At 34.1% G+C, this 22324-nt stretch overlaps 1 protein-coding gene across 1 annotated transcript; it reads right to left on the bottom strand.

Moving 5' to 3' along the window:
• Nucleotides 1–13699: 13699 nt before the first annotated feature.
• Nucleotides 13700–22005, bottom strand: LOC110369849 (odorant receptor 13a). Its single transcript, XM_064038644.1, has 10 exons — nt 21901–22005; nt 20747–20919; nt 20270–20419; nt 19851–20039; nt 19347–19551; nt 18181–18277; nt 14303–14407; nt 14023–14111; nt 13876–13942; nt 13700–13765 (listed from the first exon to the last, which is right to left on the bottom strand). Exons 1-10 carry the CDS (start codon nt 21981–21983, stop codon nt 13700–13702), a joined length of 1224 nt encoding a protein of 407 aa, XP_063894714.1. The 5' UTR covers nt 21984–22005.
• Nucleotides 22006–22324: the final 319 nt, after the last annotated feature.

The raw sequence follows: 22324 nt of genomic DNA on the forward strand, positions 1-22324 counted from the left end.
TGATGTGAATTCTACGGAGTAAACATTTTTCTGACTCAAGTAGTCGTAGAAACGAATGTTTTACCACGAGCGAGCAGCGACGAGACTGCAGAAACTGGTCTACAATATTATGCTAACTGAGCAGAACGATAAATAGTATTTCATTAAAGCAAAGTAAACTTCCTTCAAAGGCGTTACACTACAGAATACAGAAATTTTGTGGAGTATAGAAATTGGGGAGAAGGCACTTTGTACGTGGAAACAAATAAGATATTATAGACGTAAAAAATTAAATGTTGATAGTACGTAACCTTCTAAATATTAGGTACTAAGTCTGTCCATGGTACTTCTGCAAAAAAGAACCGATGTAAAGATAAATGTATTTATACGTTGAGTAGTTCAATCAGGCTCAGCCACCAGTAACAGTCACAAGAAACAAAAGATACTTCCATTTAAAATCATGCCAAAGCTAACATTTGAATCTATCTAAATATCCAATCAATCGAGCACCATCAAACCCTAAAATGCAACATGTATCCCCACTTCAATAATACCTAATCCACACTCCGATCCTTTCATAATCCTGCTACTTGCAATGCACTCGGAATAGCACCAGTCTCTGTTTCGCAAAGGATCATTTGGAAGGATTCTTTAGAAGGATTATCCCGGTACAGTTCATTCATTTGGCGAACGTTTTCCCAGTTATGATGAGATACATTGCTGCCTTGATATTCGTTGCTGAAAGGGATGAAGTATTAGCTATTGAGTTTGGAACTGTTTTGGCTTTGAATCTGTTTGTATTTGGAACGGCGTTTGATAGTCATTTGTTTTATGATGTGTTGGCGATAGTTCAATGGATATGATGACTAAAGAAATTAGTCCGTCTTTTAGACGAAAAGAAAAAATATTTTGTCGACTTAAAACATTTTTACGATGCTGAAAAAAAACTTAGCCACGCTGAAAAGTAACAAACATATAATACAAGTTCAAAAATTTACTAGCATAAAAGAACGTACACATCATATTCCCCTTGTGTTTTTTTCATTACAATAAACCTTAAATGCCTTGAAAACAAAATAAATATAATTGTACTATAGTTTAAATCGCAAAAAAGGTGCCAGTCTAAACAGTTACCTACATAAATTATTCTATCACAAAAAATAAAGCCTAAAACAAAACGAATAAAAAACATACGTATTTAACCTGTAATTATTTTTTGCTCCGGCCTTTTGAGCCATCTAATACCATTCTACCTGAACCTAATGAGTTTTTCGAAACGAGGTCAGTTTTCAGCTCCAAAATTGTAAGGCAAACTAAGTCTTATCTGCTAAAGCTCCATTGAATTGAGTTTTCTCGGATGGCCCATTGATAATTTCGTGAATTTCAAACGTAAAATTAAGTTATCAAACTAAGACTTGTAACGAGTGAGGCCTAATTCGCTGGAGATTTCTTGATAATCGTGAGTAGATATGAATTGCTAATATTATTAAAATGAATGCCCAGCTATATAATACAGAGTAAGAAAAAAAACAGATAATAAAAATAAAACTAATTCAAATGAGGGATTACTTAATAAAGTTCGGCTAATCGTTCAGTCGAACTAGCGTTTGTCGATAAAACGTTGTTTCGAACATACGTCTTTCGAAGTAACGTTACGAACTTTAATAAGGGACTTAATTTTGTCAAGGTTCCTCAAGCCACATACTTAGTTTTCTTTAAATACCTACCTATCTATGTAGTTGAATTTATTATAAAGTAGATATTTGAGCGCACCTATCGACCACAAGCTTCAGTTCGAAAAAAGAAGTAATGGCATCGATAACTGCGAGTTGCGCGCGCGGTGAAAAGCAAAAAAAATCGTGAATTATGGCGAAAAGACAATATTTTATTTAAATAAGAATATGTGTAATATATTGTGTCAATATATTACACATATTCTTTTAAGACATCCCAAGTTTATAGTAATAAAACACTTTCGGTATTTCTTAATTTTAGTAATCTACAGCCTTACTTATAAACGTGAAGTAAATATAAGTAATACTTTAGGGCTGTTTAAGAAAATTCTTACTTATAAACGTTGCTTAAGCATGTCTTAACTAACATTTAATCACTACTTAAGACTTTATGTAGTGATTAGTTAAAATGTTGCTTAGATGGTGATTAGAGATTTTATAAGTAAGGGGGTAAGTCTCTATTAATACAAACTAGTAAGTTGTTATAATAATTAATACCCAGAATACCAAAATCCTCAATGTTTGCCTGTGGGCAAAAGCCTCGATATTAATTTATGAGAAAATCTAAAATTAACCTATATTAAAACGTCTTTGTTCGCGTAGGATAACACGCTGAAAATACAACTTATTCCTTTGTTACAATATAAATATTAAGCACAACCAAAAATAGAACTCGAAATGGTATTAAACTATCAAACAGACGTAACACTCCATCTAACTCCAAATAGTTTACCAAAAACTTAAATTCATTCGCAAATAATCTAACTATGTACATTATTATGCCGACGGGCTACATTTTGACTGTTCAATTCTCTTCAGATCTCATTACAACTTCGCACAGTTTGTTTAATTGGCTACCCACTACACGGAATTGAGACACCTTTGCCAATTTAAATTGACCTCCCCTTCCTCTTCTTCATTCTTTTATCCGAGACCTAAAGGGGGAGATGTGGGGAGAATAAAGAGGTCTCAATTAATTGGTTATTTAAATGCAACACTGTCGGTATAGCTTTTGCAAGTGTAATTGTTGTTTTCAGTGGTTTTCAGCGCATGAAATTGTTGTATGGCCGCTGTGAATAATGGTTTTGCTGCCTCTGCTGTGGCTTCTGAATTATATTCATATAGCAGAGAATCACCGGCAAATGCGAACGTTTGAATGTAATTTGACCATTCGCGGTATTAAGTTTGTTGTGAGGTTTCGTATTGCGTTGCTATATTTTCATTTTAATCCTGTGTATGTAGAAACTTAATCTCATCGCATCCCTAAAAGATAGCTGATATTATTTAAATATTCTAGCTAGGATATCAGATGTAAACAATAGTAGGTATATAAGAGCGCTGATTACCACTTCAGTGGAAAAATATATCTAGGTTATTATGTTATAGTTTTTACCACAGGAACCAAAGGTATATTTAATTAACTTTCTATAAAATCTAAATGTCTTCATCCATCCAGCCACATATTATGTCATGAAAGTTTTCTAGCAGGTCATCATACATATACATTATGTAGAAGAGAATTCCAAATTAGTAAAATGTCTCAAGGGTGACATATAATCCGAGATATAAGTAGGCTACTAGAGCATAATCGCCGCAATAAGACTAATGTTTGGATGTTAAGGGATAAGCATAATTTAGTTGGGTCTTAACCCAAAAAGGGCCACCGTACTGTACAATTTCTTATCACCACTACTCCTTAAAATATCGTATGATATTCCATGGAATTTACAATCGTATCTTATTTACACTTATCTTATTTTCTTAGTGGACTTTAAAACATACTTACCTCTTTTTATTTTGAGTGTGGTAAACTCTGTTATGTAGGGTAATCTATGTTCTTGAACATTCACGTTATTCGCTCATTTTGTGTATTTTAATAATTCATTTATTTTTTTTAAATTATTTGGCAGTCACGTTTTAGTCGGCTAGTTGATGATGCTGAAACGGTAGAAACTCGAGCGGGGCGTAGTGATCTATTGGATTTTTCAGATTATTTAAGAATTTTAACGTTAAACAATGTTTCATGCATTGGGGGAAACATCCACAGATCTTAATTTTTTTAAAGATCAGCTACAACACACTGAGCAAACCAGATATTGATACTGCACATGCAATACTGACATCGAATATAATATTAATATGGCTGCAGCAGAGAGGTTACTCGTCAATGTATACTTAACTATTTACACACCCTTTGAGATAACTCCTGTGGTCTTCGAGGTCAGATAGCGGTGGTATATCTCTGTCTGTTAGTACAATATTGAGATTTAGTTGCATAAAGCTAGAGGCAATGTGTCTTCAGTGGTGGTCCTTGAATTTTGAGGCTAGTTTGAAAATTGATGTTTGAAGATGATGTTCTCTTTGATGTTTTGGGTATGCCTAGTTTACCTTCGTTGCTCCCAATGCTTTGTAATGCTGTATTTCTGATTTTAACAAAATTACGACCAAACCAAACCTAGGACCAAAGGACTAACTTCTTACCTTTTGAAAAAGCACCAAAAACTATTTAGTGCATCATATGCATGTTTTTGTACTACAAGAAATTATATAGGTAATATCGACTGTCTACTTTTTCGTATCGATAGACTCCAAAACTTTCATTTTAAAACAGTAGGTAGTAGCTACTGTCGCCACTTTCCATTTTTTCTTCAGCATCGGATGTAATATCGTCCAAAACCGCCCAGTCTGGCGTTTGTTCCGTCACGAACCGGTATTAGGATACGTCTATATTAAATAATTTAGCCACAGATTACTGCGATGATGGCTTGCAGATGGAGTTTCTGTCCGCTTTAGAATTATATAGAGATGTTAGTTACAAAATAATGTTAGGAAAATGGTATAAAAAAGAAAAAGTTCCCATTCATCTAAAATTACAGGTACATTATCTAAAATGTATCCAATTATGTTATTGTCATAAGGTTTTTATACCTTTACTGGATATAAATATTTTGGGTTCAAGTTTGAATTTTTAACAACAATTCAGTCAAGTATTGATGATTCGTCCCAACAAACTGATAATTTAATTATTTATTAACCAAATTATTTCTGCGTAAATCAGTATTTATTTATCAGTTTTCAATACCTAGAATAACACCAATATTACCGTAGTCCTGTAAAAACATTCAATAATAAAATTAACTTTCACAACAGTAATTCATTCGCTGGAAATTTCCAAAAACTGTCATGGGCCCAATAGTTTGTTAATTACCTTGTAATTAATAGTGATAGGTTTTCTGCGATGTCAGTACATTTTGTTTTACTCACATTTAAACTTCCGAACATTATATTAATGGCAATTGAATTAATTATTCTGTCAACTGAAAAGTTTTATGTAATAATTTAATCTTTATTAATTGTTGAATTGAATTTATTTAATGGTACAATTGTTTTTGGTTTGAAAAGGACCCTTTGAGGTAAAGTTTTAAAGATTTTACGATGACGGGATAACCAGTGGACGATTTTAAGATTATGTTAATTGCACCGAATATGTAATAAAAACTTCCTGATATCAAACATGTAGATATATACATAGTTTGGTTTTTCATAAATAAATCCTTTCGATTGTACAAATATACTTACTCTGCTATTCTTGTTACATTACATGTACAAAAAAATGCAACGTTATTGCTTCGAATGTAATATTTGCAAAAAAAAAAAATAATAGCCATTTCAAAAGTATAGGAAGTTAAACAATAAGGTGGTATTAACAGCTCCAAACATATCCCCCACTGATGTTCCAACTCGGGGCGTGTCAGTAGGCGGTACACCACTCAACACATTAGGAAGCATTCCAGACGATGATAGAATATATGTATTAAGCTGTAAAGTAGCTACGATGTCGTTAGTAGTGGTGTATATGTTACAAATTAGATCATTACAGCCTTTGTATCGTCCCACTGTTGGGCACAGGCCTCCTCTCACACGGAGAAGGATTGAGCTTTAAGCAAAAATACAATACATTTTTAACCTTATATAGCCAGTTCCTGCGGTTATTGACAAAGTGTCTGTCAGATAAGTTGTGGATAGCCTATCCACAACTTATCTGACAGCTTCTTCTATTTGGTAATCAGACTTATATCTTAGTAGCCCAGTATTTCTCCACGCTCACGGCACTGCCAGTGGCGGCAATATCTGACAGAAATGATGAGCAGCCTTTATCTGGGCGATTATCTATCCGATATATAACTGACACTTTATCAGAAAATAGTGAAACCGGGAATTAATCTGAAATAATCACATTGACAATAATCATTTTTTTTTTTCATCTAACAACGAAGAAGATAAAGGTTGTCTTAAAAATCTTGGAGACAAAATAATAAAAGAAAATAAAATCCGTTGTTAAAAAATTCAAGATAAATTCCGGATTTGAAGATGGCGCTTATGCTTTGAGCTGCTTTGGCAGTGGCTGAATTGCTTCCGTTGGCTTTTTAGAAAGTTTATTTATTTATCATTGAAAGAAAGTTACAATATTATACTCAAGTCTGGTAGAAATGCAATTTTTCCATCAAAAGTCACCGTATAATTCGTTTATCCCTGTACAATATGTAATAAATAATATTTTGTGCTTAGAAATTTGACAGTCATAATGCAAAGTCGGAGTAAGTCTTACGCCTAAGTTAAAAGTTAACAAAAACAATAAACAAACTTTGTAGTTTTCTTACACGCGCATTTCAAGAGACACGACGTAATTCGTGCACATACAACGTTACATAAAATAAAATTCACTGCAAACAAAGGTGACCATCCAACAAGCCAACAAGTCTATCATCCAGAGACACAAACTATAACAGTACTGTGTATCACAAAGTTAGTAACGTCTGGGCACTGGATCTGACATGCCTCACTTACGGGTTGCTTAGTCCGCAACTTGCAGATCGATATGAAGTTTGTGTGCTCTTGTTTGTTTTGCTCTCATAATGTGAGTTGCTGATGTTGCACTTCGGATGATGGTGACTCTGTTTTAATGGTCGTGAGTGTAATGCTTTTTGGCTGTAACAAGTGGGTGTTAAATAAGAATGTCGATAGGTTCGTCGTACACTTAAAAATATTCATATCGGAAATTATCGGCCTACCTTTCATTAAAGCCGATCAAAGAGAAGCAGATGTACATAATAATTTTGTGGTCATTGGACTACAACTATTGAGTGTGTTTACACTGGAATCTATAGAAGGTAAGTAAGGCATATAAATACCGGTGCCCTTAACACGGCAGCTATCTTGAAATAAGGATGACAGGCTTAGAAACTGAAATAAAAAACAGCTATTACGTCAATATATATATTCAAATTCTCCAAGCATCAAAATAATTAAAAACGCAAATCTGTCAACAGCCTACTCTTACAACAAAAATCCTTTCACACATTCTTACCAGGAAATCAAGATAAGACATACCCATAACAAAAAGCCAGTCATTACACGTATGTATGTAACGCATACCGTAATACTTCTAGCTGAAGAAAGTTAATTATATTATGAACGCATGCCTGACCGCTATTGAAAGTACCATCATCGTTTCCACATGCGATGATCAGCAGAGCGGATAGGAGTGAGACTGAGAAAATGGACCGATTGACCGATATACTTGGATGTTGTGAATAAAAGATTATAATTAATTTATTTGAAGGGTAGTCGTGATTCTTAACAGACTTTTCACACTGACTATGATTCACATGATGATTTCATATCGTCCCATTCGAAAAAACAGAGCGGAAAATCCGCCAATATGCTGATCGTATTCTTTGCTTGCTCGATCGCCTTTATCTCAGGAATTACTGCACCGATTTCTGACGGACCAAAAAAATGCATTGTTTATTCATTTATCTAGAAATACTCTAATACTACTTTTTATCACTCATTAATCAATTTCCAACTCTACATTTAACTTGTGTCCTGACGAACTTATAACCCGCATTCGGATAAAAAGTAGCCTATATCCATTTTCAAGCTCTAGACAAGGTTTGCTTCGAATTTCTTTTAAATTAGTAGTAGTAGTTTGAGCCTGAAAGCGCGACAAACATACAGAAAAAGCTATAATTTTAGAATGGATAGTAGACAGCACATATTTCTAAACATCAAAATCACCAAAGAAACCAACTCTTCACAGCAGTATCCAACATCCTTATATGCTGTATTCGATATTAATTAATCGTGTTTCAATAATATCACTCGTATTGAGACTAATGGGCGAACTGACGGCATCTAGTTAGCTTCTCGATAAGCCGTGTGTATACGTTCTACATCGACAGAGCTAATTAAATGGTGCGTCTGCAGTAAGATTATAATCTGATTCATGATGGCAGATGTAGGTAAGTTATTTATTAGTGAAGAGTTTGTTTGTTTTGTTTGCTATGTGTCAATTCCAAGAAGTACTGATCAGACGTAAGAAAATTCGTGCAGAATATAACCTACTTTTTATATGTGCAAAGAGTAGGTCCCATGGGACGCGGGTGATACTACTTCTTTATCTAATGACCCCTCCCGCTGTGGGTTAGCAGCGGTGAGGGAGTGTCAGTCTCTTACTGACAAAAAACCGTCGTGTTCCGTCGTAGGCCTTTTATGTACCAGGTCCGGGGTAACTCTTTCGAACAATCCCGTTACCACTGGTAGAAAACAACGGCATTAAGCATACCTAATAGACACAGACACAAATATACCTTATGAATGATAAATCATAAGCCTGCAATTACTTGAAGTAAAAGAAAAAGAGTTACCTATGTAACAACTTAAAGAAAATATATCACTTTACTAATAAAGGCACGTCTTTTCATGAAAGACTTTCTTAACTTTTCTGTTTTTCAAGCTACTTAACGTCACTAACTTCTGACATAAGCTATTAATTAATTCGAAGCAGCTTATAAAAAAGGCCGTTTTCATTTTCAAAGCTTTATATTATAAAATAATGTCACACTTTTTTGAACATAATATGCGTAACCAGGTATAATAAATAACCCTCATGTCGTCCAAAATAATAAATTATTGTTTAAGCAAGTAGGTGTTATAAAAATAATGTTAAACCCTTGTTAAACCTTGTTGAAACACCCCTGTTATTTTGAAAGATAATGTAAAATATACACGATGAAATTTATGAAATTTAACAGCAGTAAGTATCGAATTATAGACCTAAAATGAGGCTAGTTATGTATTTTATATACATTGACTCTTACCTAATTCTACCCTTTTTTATAGGAAATCATGAAATGACCCATCCCGCTATGAGGGCAGCGTCAGACTCTTACTGACTACAAACCACCATGTTCTTTCTTAAACCCTATGTGTATTTTCCAGGGCCGCAGTATCTCTTTCAAACAATACTACAGCCCCGAACCTAATTCTGACCTTTATATATTTCTTCTTCAATTTAAGAGTCCAGCTCTTGTCGGTGCAGCTCCTTCCATTTACGCCTATCTAGCGCCAACTCCTAAACTTCCTTATACGTCACAACATACTTTATATATTTAATATACAAAAAATGACTCCATAAAAATAAAAGTATTTCGAACCAAAAATACTTTTAAGTGAACTTTAAAACGAAAGTACATACACACTGTGACATACCTACACGTGAAAAAGTATAACTTTTTCAATTGTATTTCAGCAATACATTTTCCATTGGATTCCTGAGATCGTAATATGTAGTATGTATGACTTTTGAAAAACATAAAAGTTTTTTTTTATCAACGAAATTCCAAACACGAGATTCAAATAAAAATACAAAAATTGTTCGACAAAGTTTTACAGAACAATTTCATGAAATAATAATATCAGAATTTTTGTATTTTTTTTCTACTCTCGTTTTCTTATTTTTGAAATTGGTGAAAACAAATCCATTCCCAAGTCGAATGTTGGATTCAAATCAATGCCGAATGGAGATTCAATTTGTAAGTCTTTCGTAGGCAGACGCGAACAGTTTCCAGTAGTTTATGGAATTTTAAAGGTGAAAATGTGTGGTGGAGTAGATTTGTCGACTCTGTCTGTTAGTTCCTAACACCAGCCGCTGAAATAGATAGCTAGAAGGTTTAGATTTTTGGAATGAAATAGCTGCCCTTGAACTTCTACTCTTTAAATTGATAACTTATAAAACACTTTTGACATTAATGTCAGTATATTTTTATCATTTGATTCACCAAACTCAAATTGTTAGAGTACATGCATGTTAGATCGGTACCTTTTCAAGCTCTGAATACTACATACCTACAACTAGTGAACACATGTTTTCGTTCGAAAATAAAACCTTGATTGTCGACATATCTACTCACTTAATTTCTTCCCCACATCGAATATTTTAGATGACTATTGGCTCCAATCCAGTTAAGTGTATTAATCCCCTAGAAAGTTGCCATAAAAATTAAAATCCCAGACTTAATTCGCGTAATAACGTATCAAACAGCTACATTACAGGCTGGAATATACCCAATAATAAAAGATAATACACACGAGCATTTATAAAGGCAAAACCATCTGTGGTTTCCAATACGAGTTCACGTAAATGAAAACTAAAAGCTGATACAAATATGAATTTAAGTCGATCGGAAAATTCGTTTGCTCGACGAAGCGGATTGGAAAATTTTGTGCTAACATATGCAATTGTATTGGAAATATTTAATGGATACATTTGGTTTGCTTTTAATTAGTGTTCGTTAGTAAAATATTTTGTGCCTGTATGATGGTTTCATGGAAAATTATTGCGAATTGAAGTATATACTTGTCTGGTATTATTTTAATCAATCCTCCAATACGATAATTTGCAAGTGCATTATTTATTTAACAATATTTTTATTGCCTCTTTGGTAATTCAATTTGTTTAATTTTCTAGGTACTAACAGTAGACTTTAAAAAAAAAACTTTCAAACACCAATTCTATCAGTTTGAATCAAAACGATTTCTAACTAAATCTGCACCCTTCACACAAATTATCAGACGTATGTTTTAGGCACTCAATTCAGACAGGTTCGTTTGAATCGACCGCATTTAGCGCCAATTGCACCCTCAATTAGTAAATATCATGACCTACATTCAGTGTATCAGATACTTTAACACAAATGTTATATTGAAAAAGATTAACTTCATACTAAGGACCCAACTCGTATTTCATATGAGTCTCATAATAATGCAGTGGATGCAGCCAGAAGTTGTCGGGTCTAAACAAATTTGAACAAGTTTGACGACAAGCTTCGCGACGTTGCTACCACGCCAAAACTTTCTCGTATGCTATCATTATGCATTTTTGCTGTACTTTATATTGGGAAGTTTTAGCTCGTATGCAGTAGTTACTGCATTCTGATATCTGTATCATTCGGTGGTGGATTTCATACTTTCCTCATTTTCTTTTTTCTTTCATCACTGTAGCAGAATTGATGTCAGTAAAAGGAAGTCGGATTAGTATGACCAATCCCTTAGTAGGTTCTTTATATAAGTTACAGCTGTAGACAGGGTGATATTTTTCGTACACATGCTTGTAATAAACTCTCAAGGGAAAAAACCGTAACTTGCTTGGCTCCGTCCTAAACTGGCAACTGGCCCACGTGCAAACGTTTGGGTCGGCCTTGAGACTATTTCGACGACCCACTCAGCTAAATAGCAACTTATTTGGTTCACAAATGATTATTACACAACTGTCTTCAACGCGCTCCGTTTGTCCCTCAGGAAGGTAAACACCATAAAATCTTCATATCATCAGCGAAGCAGTACAAAATCCTAGGCCAAAATCCACCAATAAATATAAGAATATCTATTATTGTAATAGCTAGCTCGAACAGTTTAGGAAGGGTCTGCAGAAATCGATGCAAAACTCCGCGGTACGGCCTCTCGAGCCGAGAATATTTACATAACTCAGGATCGGAGAAAGGTCACAAATGGCCCGGACCATTCATCATTCTAACGTCACTCAATTTTGTTAGCATTATATGTAAATAACGCTATATCCTTCTGTGAAACTAACGTTTACGTAACCTATATCAATTTGGTTACGCTTGGAATGAAATGGACATCTTTATGTAGGACCTTTTTGTGAGCTCTCTAACGAAAATAGACTAGAAAGTTTACGTTCACAGCTCCGTTTTTCGGATGAAATTACTGTTCAACATTTTTTATCCGTCGGGTCTAAATGAAATGATTTGAAATTGATTTAGGTAGTTCGCTTTCGATATTTTTCGGTGAATAGGTGGGAGAAGAAATTATTTGGTAAGAATTTTGGTCAGCCGTCAATGGAAAATTATGAGAAACCTTCATAAACTATCTGTTAAAATAGCTGTATTAAAATTTGTATTTATTGATTGATCTATCAATACAAAATTTAATAGAGCCAAATCCTCCGGCCTCTCACGAAAACTCAAAAAATACTTAAGAAATCATGCGATTCTATCTACACTTACTCTTACTTACTACCATAGCAGCAATTTATAGCATCAACACTCTTCCAGTACCCAGCCATTAGAGTTTATAAACGCAACCTGCATTGTTCACGCATTTCCATAATGCGTTCCTTTGTTCACTGACACAGCAATATATTGTGTGACGTCACCGCATTTGAGTGACATACTGCTCGTCCAGATAAAACGGTTTTGCGAGAATAGAATCCCTTGTATGCACTCGTATAGTCGTATCAGACGGTAATCCTTATGCCATGCGGTATGGAATATTAAAACTTAGAAGCTGTGTGTTGTAGGCTGAATATCCGCTTGCTATTTTACTTCTACTATGAACAATTTTGTGGGTATTTTTTTGTAACCTAGGCCGGGCGTATATACCAAAATAAGTAGGTTACAAGGATTATTTACGCGTGAGGACTCAAAGGAGGATTATATCATAAATTCTTGGTACCTCAGGAGCCTTCTAGGAATTGCATTGCGTGCCTAAGCCCTCTCTGAGTTTGTCTTAGAAATGGAAGCTATATGTACTGTTACTTAGAAGACTTTGAAGTGTGGTTAAATCATGTACCTAATAGATTTGTTCGTATTCGGCATGCACGTAAAATCGAAACAAAAGACACGTGACTTTTTATCATCTTTTAAGGTCGTTATAATATCAAAATCGGCTTAATGAAACGCAATTAAGGATGACTATTTGGAGCGAAATGACTAAATTTATATCATATCATATCCATGATGATATTGTGACAACTGATTGCCTAGCTTCTAAACATTACCAAGAACGTGCAGACGGTAACTCATAATGTCTTTTGAAAAACAGAATAACTTGTGATAACATAGATCTTACCTATCAACAGACTGACCGTGTCAAACGTCGCCATTTTTGACCCAACGACAGCCACAAGACTCTTACTTAGCCTTGAGCTCATCCAGTCCTTTGCTAAGATTGATAATTATGGCTGTTATTGCTGCTAATAAGCCACGAGCCCCTCAAAGCTTCTCTTCTGTAAAAATGTTTACTAAACAATTGGAAATGCCCCAGTTATCTGCTTCTGTGTTACTCGCCTCATCTGTACGCGGTCTTATATAGAAACCACAGTGAGTGATCCGACCGCAATTTTGCAGTGCACCAGGAAATCTCTATTTTCTTCTACATAATTTAGGCGTAGATGCAGTATTATGCTGCTAACTTTATTGCTGAATGTTGTACTGGAAGCATTTTTATTTTCACACCTGTTTTATTTCGTAGGCGTACAGTAGGTACTAATAAAGATGGCGGTTTCAATACAATTTCGATGGAGGTATTGGGACAAGTTCTAAAATAATGAAAAGCTTGATAGCTAAGCAATTTTGTATTGTGCGTTGTGTTATACAAGTTGCAAGTTTGTTGCAAGTTGCCTGATATTTTCGTAGACTTGTCTTCAACTTCATTTCACAGGTCTTCTGTCTGATAAGTATCTACTATTTAAGCTTCTGCTTACATTTATTTTGTGATTTCAAATAGTAATTATTCATGTAACAATTCGCTGTTTATTTAATAAGGATTATTTTTTATTTGGCTTTACCGTGACTAGAGTTAGCAGATTATTAAGTGTTTTGTACTATTATTTTTAAATATAATTAATCTTCTTCCTCTGAATAGACGCTGTTCATCAATGAGAAGTAGGACCATGTAGAACTTACTACCTGCAAGAGAGTATTATATTCGCATACCAGTGTTTTAGAGGTGATTATAAAATAATAACGATTCTTCAGCTATGTAAAGGAATTACATTTAAAATACTACGTATACTTACTGATGTAAACATGTTCAAAGAAACATCAGCATAGCGTAGAGATGTAAGACGACACGGGTTTTGTCCTCTAAAAAAGAAAAATAAATACATAAATAATAAAAAAATGCTTCTATGTAAAGACTTGTATGTAAACAGGAGAATTAGTACATTTTGATGATCAGCCAAATAGTCATTTTGTATTGCTTCTCTCCTTTGTACCACAAATTCTCGTATGCCATATCCCCGATGGTCGCACTCTGAAAAACGTACCATCATTAATTAAAAAAACAACTTTAAACTCATCTCAAAAATCTCAATTGTCAAGAAAAAATATTGCTCTCTTCCCTTTAACATTCTACTGGCCTCGAAACAAGCCAACATCGCTAAAAACATCAACAAAGTCTTGTTAATTAATAACACTTTACTTAATAAGTATTAAAAGTTTTACCGCACTTGTAAGCTGTTCGCCGTAGTAACATAAATACAAAACGGTCAGCAAAGACGAGACTACTCCTAAGTAACTCAGTAGCTTGTACATGGTACTGCGTGTAAACTGAAAAAACAAAACACAAAAGGCCTACAAAGGACAATGCTCAAAAAAAACCCAAGCCCGGCGCAAACGAAAAGTAACTCAAATTATAGGTAATAATAAGTAATGAAATACTGCATAGGAGGCATCATCGAAATCAATGGCTAAATGTATGAAATTGCTATTTGATTTTTTAAAGGGGTAACATGAGCAGCTGGGGCTTATAGTTTAATTAAAGTGCTATCTGAAACAACAAACAAGTAATATGGCAAGTAATAAGCTTCTCCAAAAAGATAAATCAATACCGAAGTACAGGCAGCAGCGCCCACGTCATCGCGTCATGAGCGTTTTACATTACTTAGGGTGGGCTAGACATGAGGAACAGTTCGCGCATCCCGCAACATTTTTGGATCTCGTCGTGTTAGAAATAAAGAATCGATGACTTTTAAGCGTTATTATTAAAATGAAAAGTACATTCATATCCTGTTTTAGTTCTATCATCCTATTATCTTGTAAAAGTAGGTAGAATAGTGGAGAAGTTGCTATAAACATGTCATTATGTACACTCTTAAACCACAATTGTATCTGTTTGCTGTTCCTTTTACTAATACATTATGTTACCTCTAAAATCTTGAGTACTAGTAGCAATGTACCGCAGATGTTAAAATTCGAATAGCAATTTCACACATATAGCCACTGATTTCGATAATGCCCCCTATGTAATATTTAATTACTTATTATTACCTATATTTTGAATTACATTTCTTTTGCGCCGGGCCTGGGTTTTTTTCTCATACTTCCTGAGCATTGTCCTTAAATGGAATATTCAAAGCAAGATATCTCTCGTGTATCGATAGGAACGTACTCTTAGAGTATTCATACACTGCAAACTTTTAGTCAGCCGATAGTTTGTGCTGCTCATAAATCAGTATGAAAATAAATGCTAGTACCTTAAACCAACACCTTACACATAACAAATATCTGAGGGCACGGCAGTGCCCCAGCCAAGACTCGAGCAAAGCGGGCACGGCCGTACTATCTTTTCTCGAAGCGTTTCGCGGCTATTTCAGCCCCCTGTAACTTCCATGTGAACAAAGCGAGGAGTTTAGGTTTTCGATGACCAAGAGTAAGTATTAGAACAAGCTCAGTCTCAAAATTACAAGACATTTGAATAAATAGTTTACGAGGTATGAGCGATCAAAGTTACACCATTTTGTCACTGACTCACTCACTGACCGATCATCAAAAGTCTAAGGTACTTCTAGCAAACTTAGAACCTTCAAATTTGGCACCAAGATATGTTACTAGCTACATATAAAGGGAAAATTATAAAAACCTTAAAACTTAATAAAAAAATAGGAAACAAATTTATATTTGCGGTTTTTCAAGAACATTGTGTATGAATTTTGACTGCATTGATAACTTTGTTATTTATTCATGTACAAAATGTTACTATTTGTTTTATTGTTACGTAGTGTGGTATATTGTTATTATGTATTAAATATACATACATATGAATAAAAAAGCTAGGTTAAAATGAAATGAACAATGATAAAATCTTTCATATTAATGCAGTGCGATACATACTGCATGCTCGCTCGATAGATGGCGTTGTCCTGGTCTAAATCGCGCTATGGTTTCGTTACATAGCTTAGTATAAGTAGACTTTAAAAAAAAAACAAATAATTACATGTGATAGCGCCATCTACCTCTGAAATAAATCTCTTTTGTTCTAAAAGATATTTGATTCAAAAATTCGTCAATTTCGAAAATTATTAGTTTATTTAAAAAAATGTTGTTTACGTGCTACTTTAGGTGTACATATTTAGTTTGTTATATATTTAGTTAGTTGCATGTAAGTTAATTTAATTTGTTATATACTATAGAAGAAAGAGATACTTAGAGAAGAAAGAGACCTACAAAAAATAAATTAGATCCCATCAAAAACATTAAATGTAAAAAAAGCCAATCCTCTACGCAGTTAATCCACCGTAAAAAGTTTTGAGATCGCATAGAAGCCAAGTCCTGTTCAACTTTAATTGTAATAATAAATCAACATTTTGTGACTATATCAATTAAATAGTTTTGTTCATATTACAATAATATTGTCTTGGCCATGAGCACAAGTTAAAAGTCGCTAATTGTAATAATGTGTAAATACCATTGAATTCATAAATTCTATATGGACATGATTTTACGATTGGACTGATTATGCACTGAAGAACTTAGACAAGGACTTAAAAGACTTAAAATTTGAGATCACCATGGACTAAACATCCGCTGCATGTGCAGTTCAGTGATGGATGATACTGACTGTCATTTAGTAACGATTGAATAAACTAAATGTATTTAATTCTGTGATATTAAACTCCATGTTTGACTTTCACCTCTCCAAGATATGCTGTATTATATTTGTAGTTTATTGTGCTCATGGCCAAGTCAATATTATTGTAATGTGAACAAAACTATTTAATTGATATAGTCACAAAATGTTTATTTATTATTACAATTAAAGTTGAACAGGACTTGGCTTCTATGCGATCTCAAAACTTTTTACGGTGGATTAACTGCGTAGAGGATTGGCTTTTTTTACATTTAATGTTTTTGATGGGATCAGGTATTTATCCGATATCAGAACGACTGAAAAAAAAATTCCATCCATCGGGTCAACTATCGGCCGACTAAAAAGTCTGCAGTATGCTCCTACTCTTATGGATGAAAGTCTAGCATTCGCAAATAAGACTCGGAATAACTGATAGTCGTTCAAATATTTGCTTTGTGAGGAATAGAGTATGTAGTGAACATGATGTAGCAATCAATGCGCCGCGATGTTTTTGATTCACAAAGCTTACTAGCTTTTTCGATACTGCTAACTGTACCTCGTGTATGCTTAGATGGGGCTTCGTCAAAGGCTGTTTTTGATAGAAAAATCAAATGAGAAATGTTGGAACATCAGTCAGGTATGTTCTATATTACAGTGCCCATACTGCGAGTATGACATAGGTAATAGGAAAACAAAGAGATTTTAAACCAAAAGACCAATGTATGATTTCATTGTTCAGAATACATCTGTGTTAATCAACTGTATGGTGTGATTGTTTCCAGATGTCCTAAACAGATATTCAGTAGGACTGCTGCCATTTTCCTTCTCATCGCACAACCTATTTTACTGTAAAGATACCCAGCTTTTGTGGAGTTTGTTAAACATTTTTATTTGAGCTCAATTGTTTGAGGATGTTCTTTCGCTGTTTCGAGAAAGAATACGAATTGTATTCCATGTACTGCAGAGCAAAGAAGTTTTCATAAAGTGCAGATTGTAGCAAAAGGCCTCATTTTAAAACCGACTTCCAGCGTCCCAAATTGGGTAACGGATTAAACTTTTCTGTTATACGAGCGACTCTTTTAATAAAATTTGTGGAATCTCAATTTACATACAAACGATTGGAATGACGCTCCCCTTCACTGGCCGTAAATTGTCGGGTTGTTTGGTGCTTTATAATGGTCTTGTTTTTATTTACAGCGTTTTTTAATAAAGTAGTTTGTGCATATCGGCCTTTATAAAACGGATTGATTACCTATTGGTTGTACTGAAAAGTATTTATCAGTCAGAGAGCAAACGTTATTAATCATTCTGATCGTTCAGATTATTCGGTTTGGGTTACACTTTCTTTTTTCCTGGCTACCATAGATGATGTTACAAACCTTAAACTAAAGGAAAAGCTAAATCGGGCAGGGATATACCTACTAATCAATATCCTCTGATTCAAATTACTCTTCCCCAAAAACCCAATAACTACCTGTCCCATGAAACCGAAAGCGCACACCGTGATCCCAACAAACAATAGATCTATGAATACCATCCCGTTGAATGCGTTATCCAGCAGCCGAGATAGCCTGTCAACAAATAAAATACATGTTTTATTTATGTCCACCCCTATGTCGGCTTTGATGCCATACAAGGGGTTAGAATAGAAAACAGTTTAGCATGAAAATGCTGTTTTTGGAATAGGTGTATTGAAAAATGTTATGGAAAATTGATTTGTAAAACAGTCTATTGGACTAAAATGCAGGCTAAAAAATAGTTGAAGTAAAAGTGACTCCATGCGAAAAAAACATTACAATGCAGATATGTCAAGAGACAATAACCTTGGCTTAAGAAAGATATTTTCAATCGACTAATTTAGTTTAATCTATACGAATATTATAAAGCTGAAGAGTTTGTTTGTTTGAACCCGCTAATCTCAGGAACTACTGGTCCGATTTGAAAATTTCTTTCAGTGTTAGATAGCCCATTTATTGCAAAAGGCTATAGGCTACTTTTTATCCCGGTACGAGAAGTAGTTCCCACGGGATGCGGGTAAAACCGCTGGCAGAAGCTAGTAAGTAATAAAAAAAGTTCGTGTTTCAAAAATAACGAGGTCCTCACACAATACTTCACAAAACTAGCCCAAAAGAGGGTAAAATTCCTCTCACACGCCATAAAATAGGAAAAAGTAGGATCACTTATATTACATAGGCCATTGGTCTCTCAGGGTGAGGACATAGTTACAGCGGAAAAACTTTTGGTATTGTTGGCACGAGACCAGAAAAACTGGCACTCGTAATAAAGATTGATGATATGGGTTTCAGTGAAGTTGAAGCTTGATAACTTCCATGTGGCACAGAACTCTAGATTATAGTGCTACTTATGATGGAAGTTAGGCAAACATTTCCGCATAGCAAAAACTATAAGTCGTTGTACCAAACCAATACGGTTCCATGATTTTTTTGGGAATCTATATACGAATATTTGATAACATGGAATATGCTATTTTGTACACTAAATAAAAGGACCAATTCACAGGAATACGTTATATACTACAGACATTTCAGAATATTTAACAAACACAACAACACATAGCTTACGAATTTTATTCAAAACCATTCTAAATACCTATACATTTTTTTTTAGTTCACAACCAACCTTAGCAATTTCTGGTGTCGTTCAACAAATTGTTCTATAGTTGGTTCATCATCATCATTTGTTAATTTTTTATTTCTTCCTATTTTCATCCTAGGCTTTACTCTAGTTAGATCGTCTTTGAGCATCATAAACTCTGTCGTTAGAAGTCCACAAGATGTTACCATTATCAATGAAGCGCCAGAGTATACGGTGACTAGGAGAAACACTGCAAAAGAATCATTAGATTTCGAGATATTCGACATGGGGTTGCCAAATAATCAGGTTTTTTAAATTGTTATTAAATTCTGATACAATCCTGATTGTATTGCAATTGTATGAACATACTTGTTTACAGAAATATGTCAATGATTATGATTACAAAATTAAAAAGAGCACTATCACAATCTTACTTCCTGTGCTTCTTATACACAGTATTAATAAAATACTAGCTTACATATAGACAAAATTATTTCAGAGAAACAGTAACATATAGCGATAAAGACATGTTTAAACTAGTAAACTTACAAGAATAAAATTGGAATATATACGTGATGATATAAATCAACCAATTCTTGGTAGGGTTGAATGGGTAGACTGAATCAAATGGTAGAATCAGCTTGCTGTCTTGTCTTAGTATAAACTTTCGGATTAACGTTTCTACTAAAGGTGACAGCATGTATTGGCTCGTCCCGAATATTGATATCCAGTAGCTAACTGAAATATTATGTCAGAAAAATAATAATAAGTCTTAACTATGGACAGTTTGCGTAAAAAAGTTTTTTACAACAAAATAAAACGCCTCCAATTTTCAACCTTTTCCTAAGCCTGATAAATATTATGCAGACCGCATCAAAATCATACACCGCATCAATCACAACCAAAACCTTTTTTTTTTGAATACGCTTAATTAGTTTAAACGAAAGTGAGATGCACAAATGTGTTACCTCTGTTAACCAAATGGAGTCTCCAAAGTAGTTTATGCTTTTCTTGCTTCTGTGTTTCAGTAAACTTCACCCTCCAAAGTGAGCCTAGTTCCCTTAAGAATGTGGATACTTCTTTTGTTTTTGGTAGCAAAACAAAACACTTGAAGATAGCTAAAAATTATGTAATTAAACAAATGAAAGTCGCCAAAAAATCGCATGAGCGGTCGACGAAGTAACTACTACTTAAGATGCTCCGGGAAGGGGCGAAATGCGTGTCGAATATCCAAAAGCCTCGATTAATCGTCACGCGAAAATTAACGCCCCATAATTTTTAAAACACATTTTATCATGGATTTCCACAAAGTAAATCCTGATAAATCATAATTTTATTTAAAAAAAAAAAACTAAGTAATTTGACACTTGTTTAAGAAAAAGTTGTACTCTAAGTTCTAAACACGTCAAACGTCGAAAATTGGTCGTTATTCCAAAAAAACTTACCATGCACAGTAACCAAAATAGAAGGAATCAAATAAGCAAACTGTGACATCTCGTCTCCCGTTACTAGCTCTGGTAGATGAAGACCCAGGGTGACTACATGGATGATCACAATTAGGACTAAGTAGCTGAAACGCCAGTTCTTCTGTATAAATGAGAGTTCATCCTGCAAGTATCTAGAAGAAATATTTGGAGTACTGAATACGTATTAAATACATTTTTATATTGTGTTAAGTACTAGTGTGATTATATTAGGGAAGCCCTGGTCTAGTGACTTAACATAGGTATTTTTTGGGTAGTACTCATGATCTAACTAGGTCAACATAGAACCAAATGGATAAAAAAAACAAACTATTAGAATTTTAACAAACTTTGAATTGGTTTGATTTCTTATGCAAGTCAGAAACAGTACTTAATTAACGTGTATTATATTCACAAATACACGGTTTTCTAGCAGATCTTTGTGAATTCGAGCCCTATTATTTTACGAGTATTCTTTTTTACATCAATTTTGAATCTATCGGATTTTATTTCTGTACAAGTAAACGTGATACGAAGAAACAAATTACCTGATACTCTATTTGCAAGTCTTGCAAATGAAACTTTTATACTCATTCCCTATTTATTGATTGCTACAGAAACTCAAGTAGGACTTTGTAACAAAAGCTTCTGAGAGTCTAATTTCAAAGGTATTAAATTTTTATCTCAGTTTCTTCATGGAACAAGAAAATAGAAAATCTTTTGTTGCTTCGGCAGATGTGTCGCTTTCATGACTTTTCTTTGCAATGATGGAAATAAAATAGAACATTTCGTTCGTATAGAAGTTGAGTGGATGATGTTTTGATAGATTCTTAATCATGCATTTATACTATACGAATATAATAAGAAGAAGAAAAAAAATGTTCTTTCATTTGTACCCTAAGGGCTCCAAAACTACTGAACCGATTTGTTTTTTTTTGTACTGGAAAGATACACTCTTTCCGAGTTACATAAGCGATATTTTATCCCGGTACGAGCATTACATAGTTTGCACGGGGCATGGGTAAACCACGGGAAAAAATAAAATGACGAATAAAAAAAATTGTTTGCCGGAAAATCAAAGCATCACTATTTAGGTAAGTAAATATTACTAATTAATTACAATTGCTAATACAAACCTGATATTAAAAAAACTCAAAATAAAGAAGCTGGTTTGTAATGCTTCTGAGAAATCTTCTGGGAAGTGTTTCAGAACTTCCATCTTCGAAGCCTGAATGCCTGAAGGTGATCGAGTGGTGCGCCTCGAATGATGTATTTTCCCCTTGAGAATACGTTTGTTTACTTCCAAATCAAATTACTGGATAGCTTTCAATGATTTCTGTTGTATTCCTTTTAGGGTACCTTGCGACTATAATATAATTTTTAGCATGTAGTGTTAATACTATGTTTTTGTTTTACCTAAAGTAAATGACTTTTAATACACAGAAAATTAACATGTTCTAATTTTAATTACATTCGGTGTACTCAAAAATAATTGCAAAGGGTAGAAGTTTCACCGGGACTTTCCTGGTTACAGGTAAACATTTTTTCATTTATATTTAA

This window comes from Helicoverpa armigera, chromosome 16, assembly GCF_030705265.1.
Source record: "Helicoverpa armigera isolate CAAS_96S chromosome 16, ASM3070526v1, whole genome shotgun sequence".
Lineage (NCBI taxonomy): Eukaryota > Metazoa > Arthropoda > Insecta > Lepidoptera > Noctuidae > Helicoverpa > Helicoverpa armigera.

Excerpts from the sequence above, each read along its gene's own strand:
- LOC110369849 (XM_064038644.1), bottom strand. The coding sequence starts at position 21,983 with ATGGAAGTTCTGAAACACTTCCCAGAAGATTTCTCAGAAGCATTACAA. Across the intron at positions 14,112-14,302 it reads GCGAACAGCTTACAAGTGCG|AGTGCGACCATCGGGGATAT; the intron begins GTAAAACTTTTA and ends TACGTTTTTCAG. Across the intron at positions 13,766-13,875 it reads CTTTGAACATGTTTACATCA|GTAGTAAGTTCTACATGGTC; the intron begins GTAAGTATACGT and ends ACTCTCTTGCAG.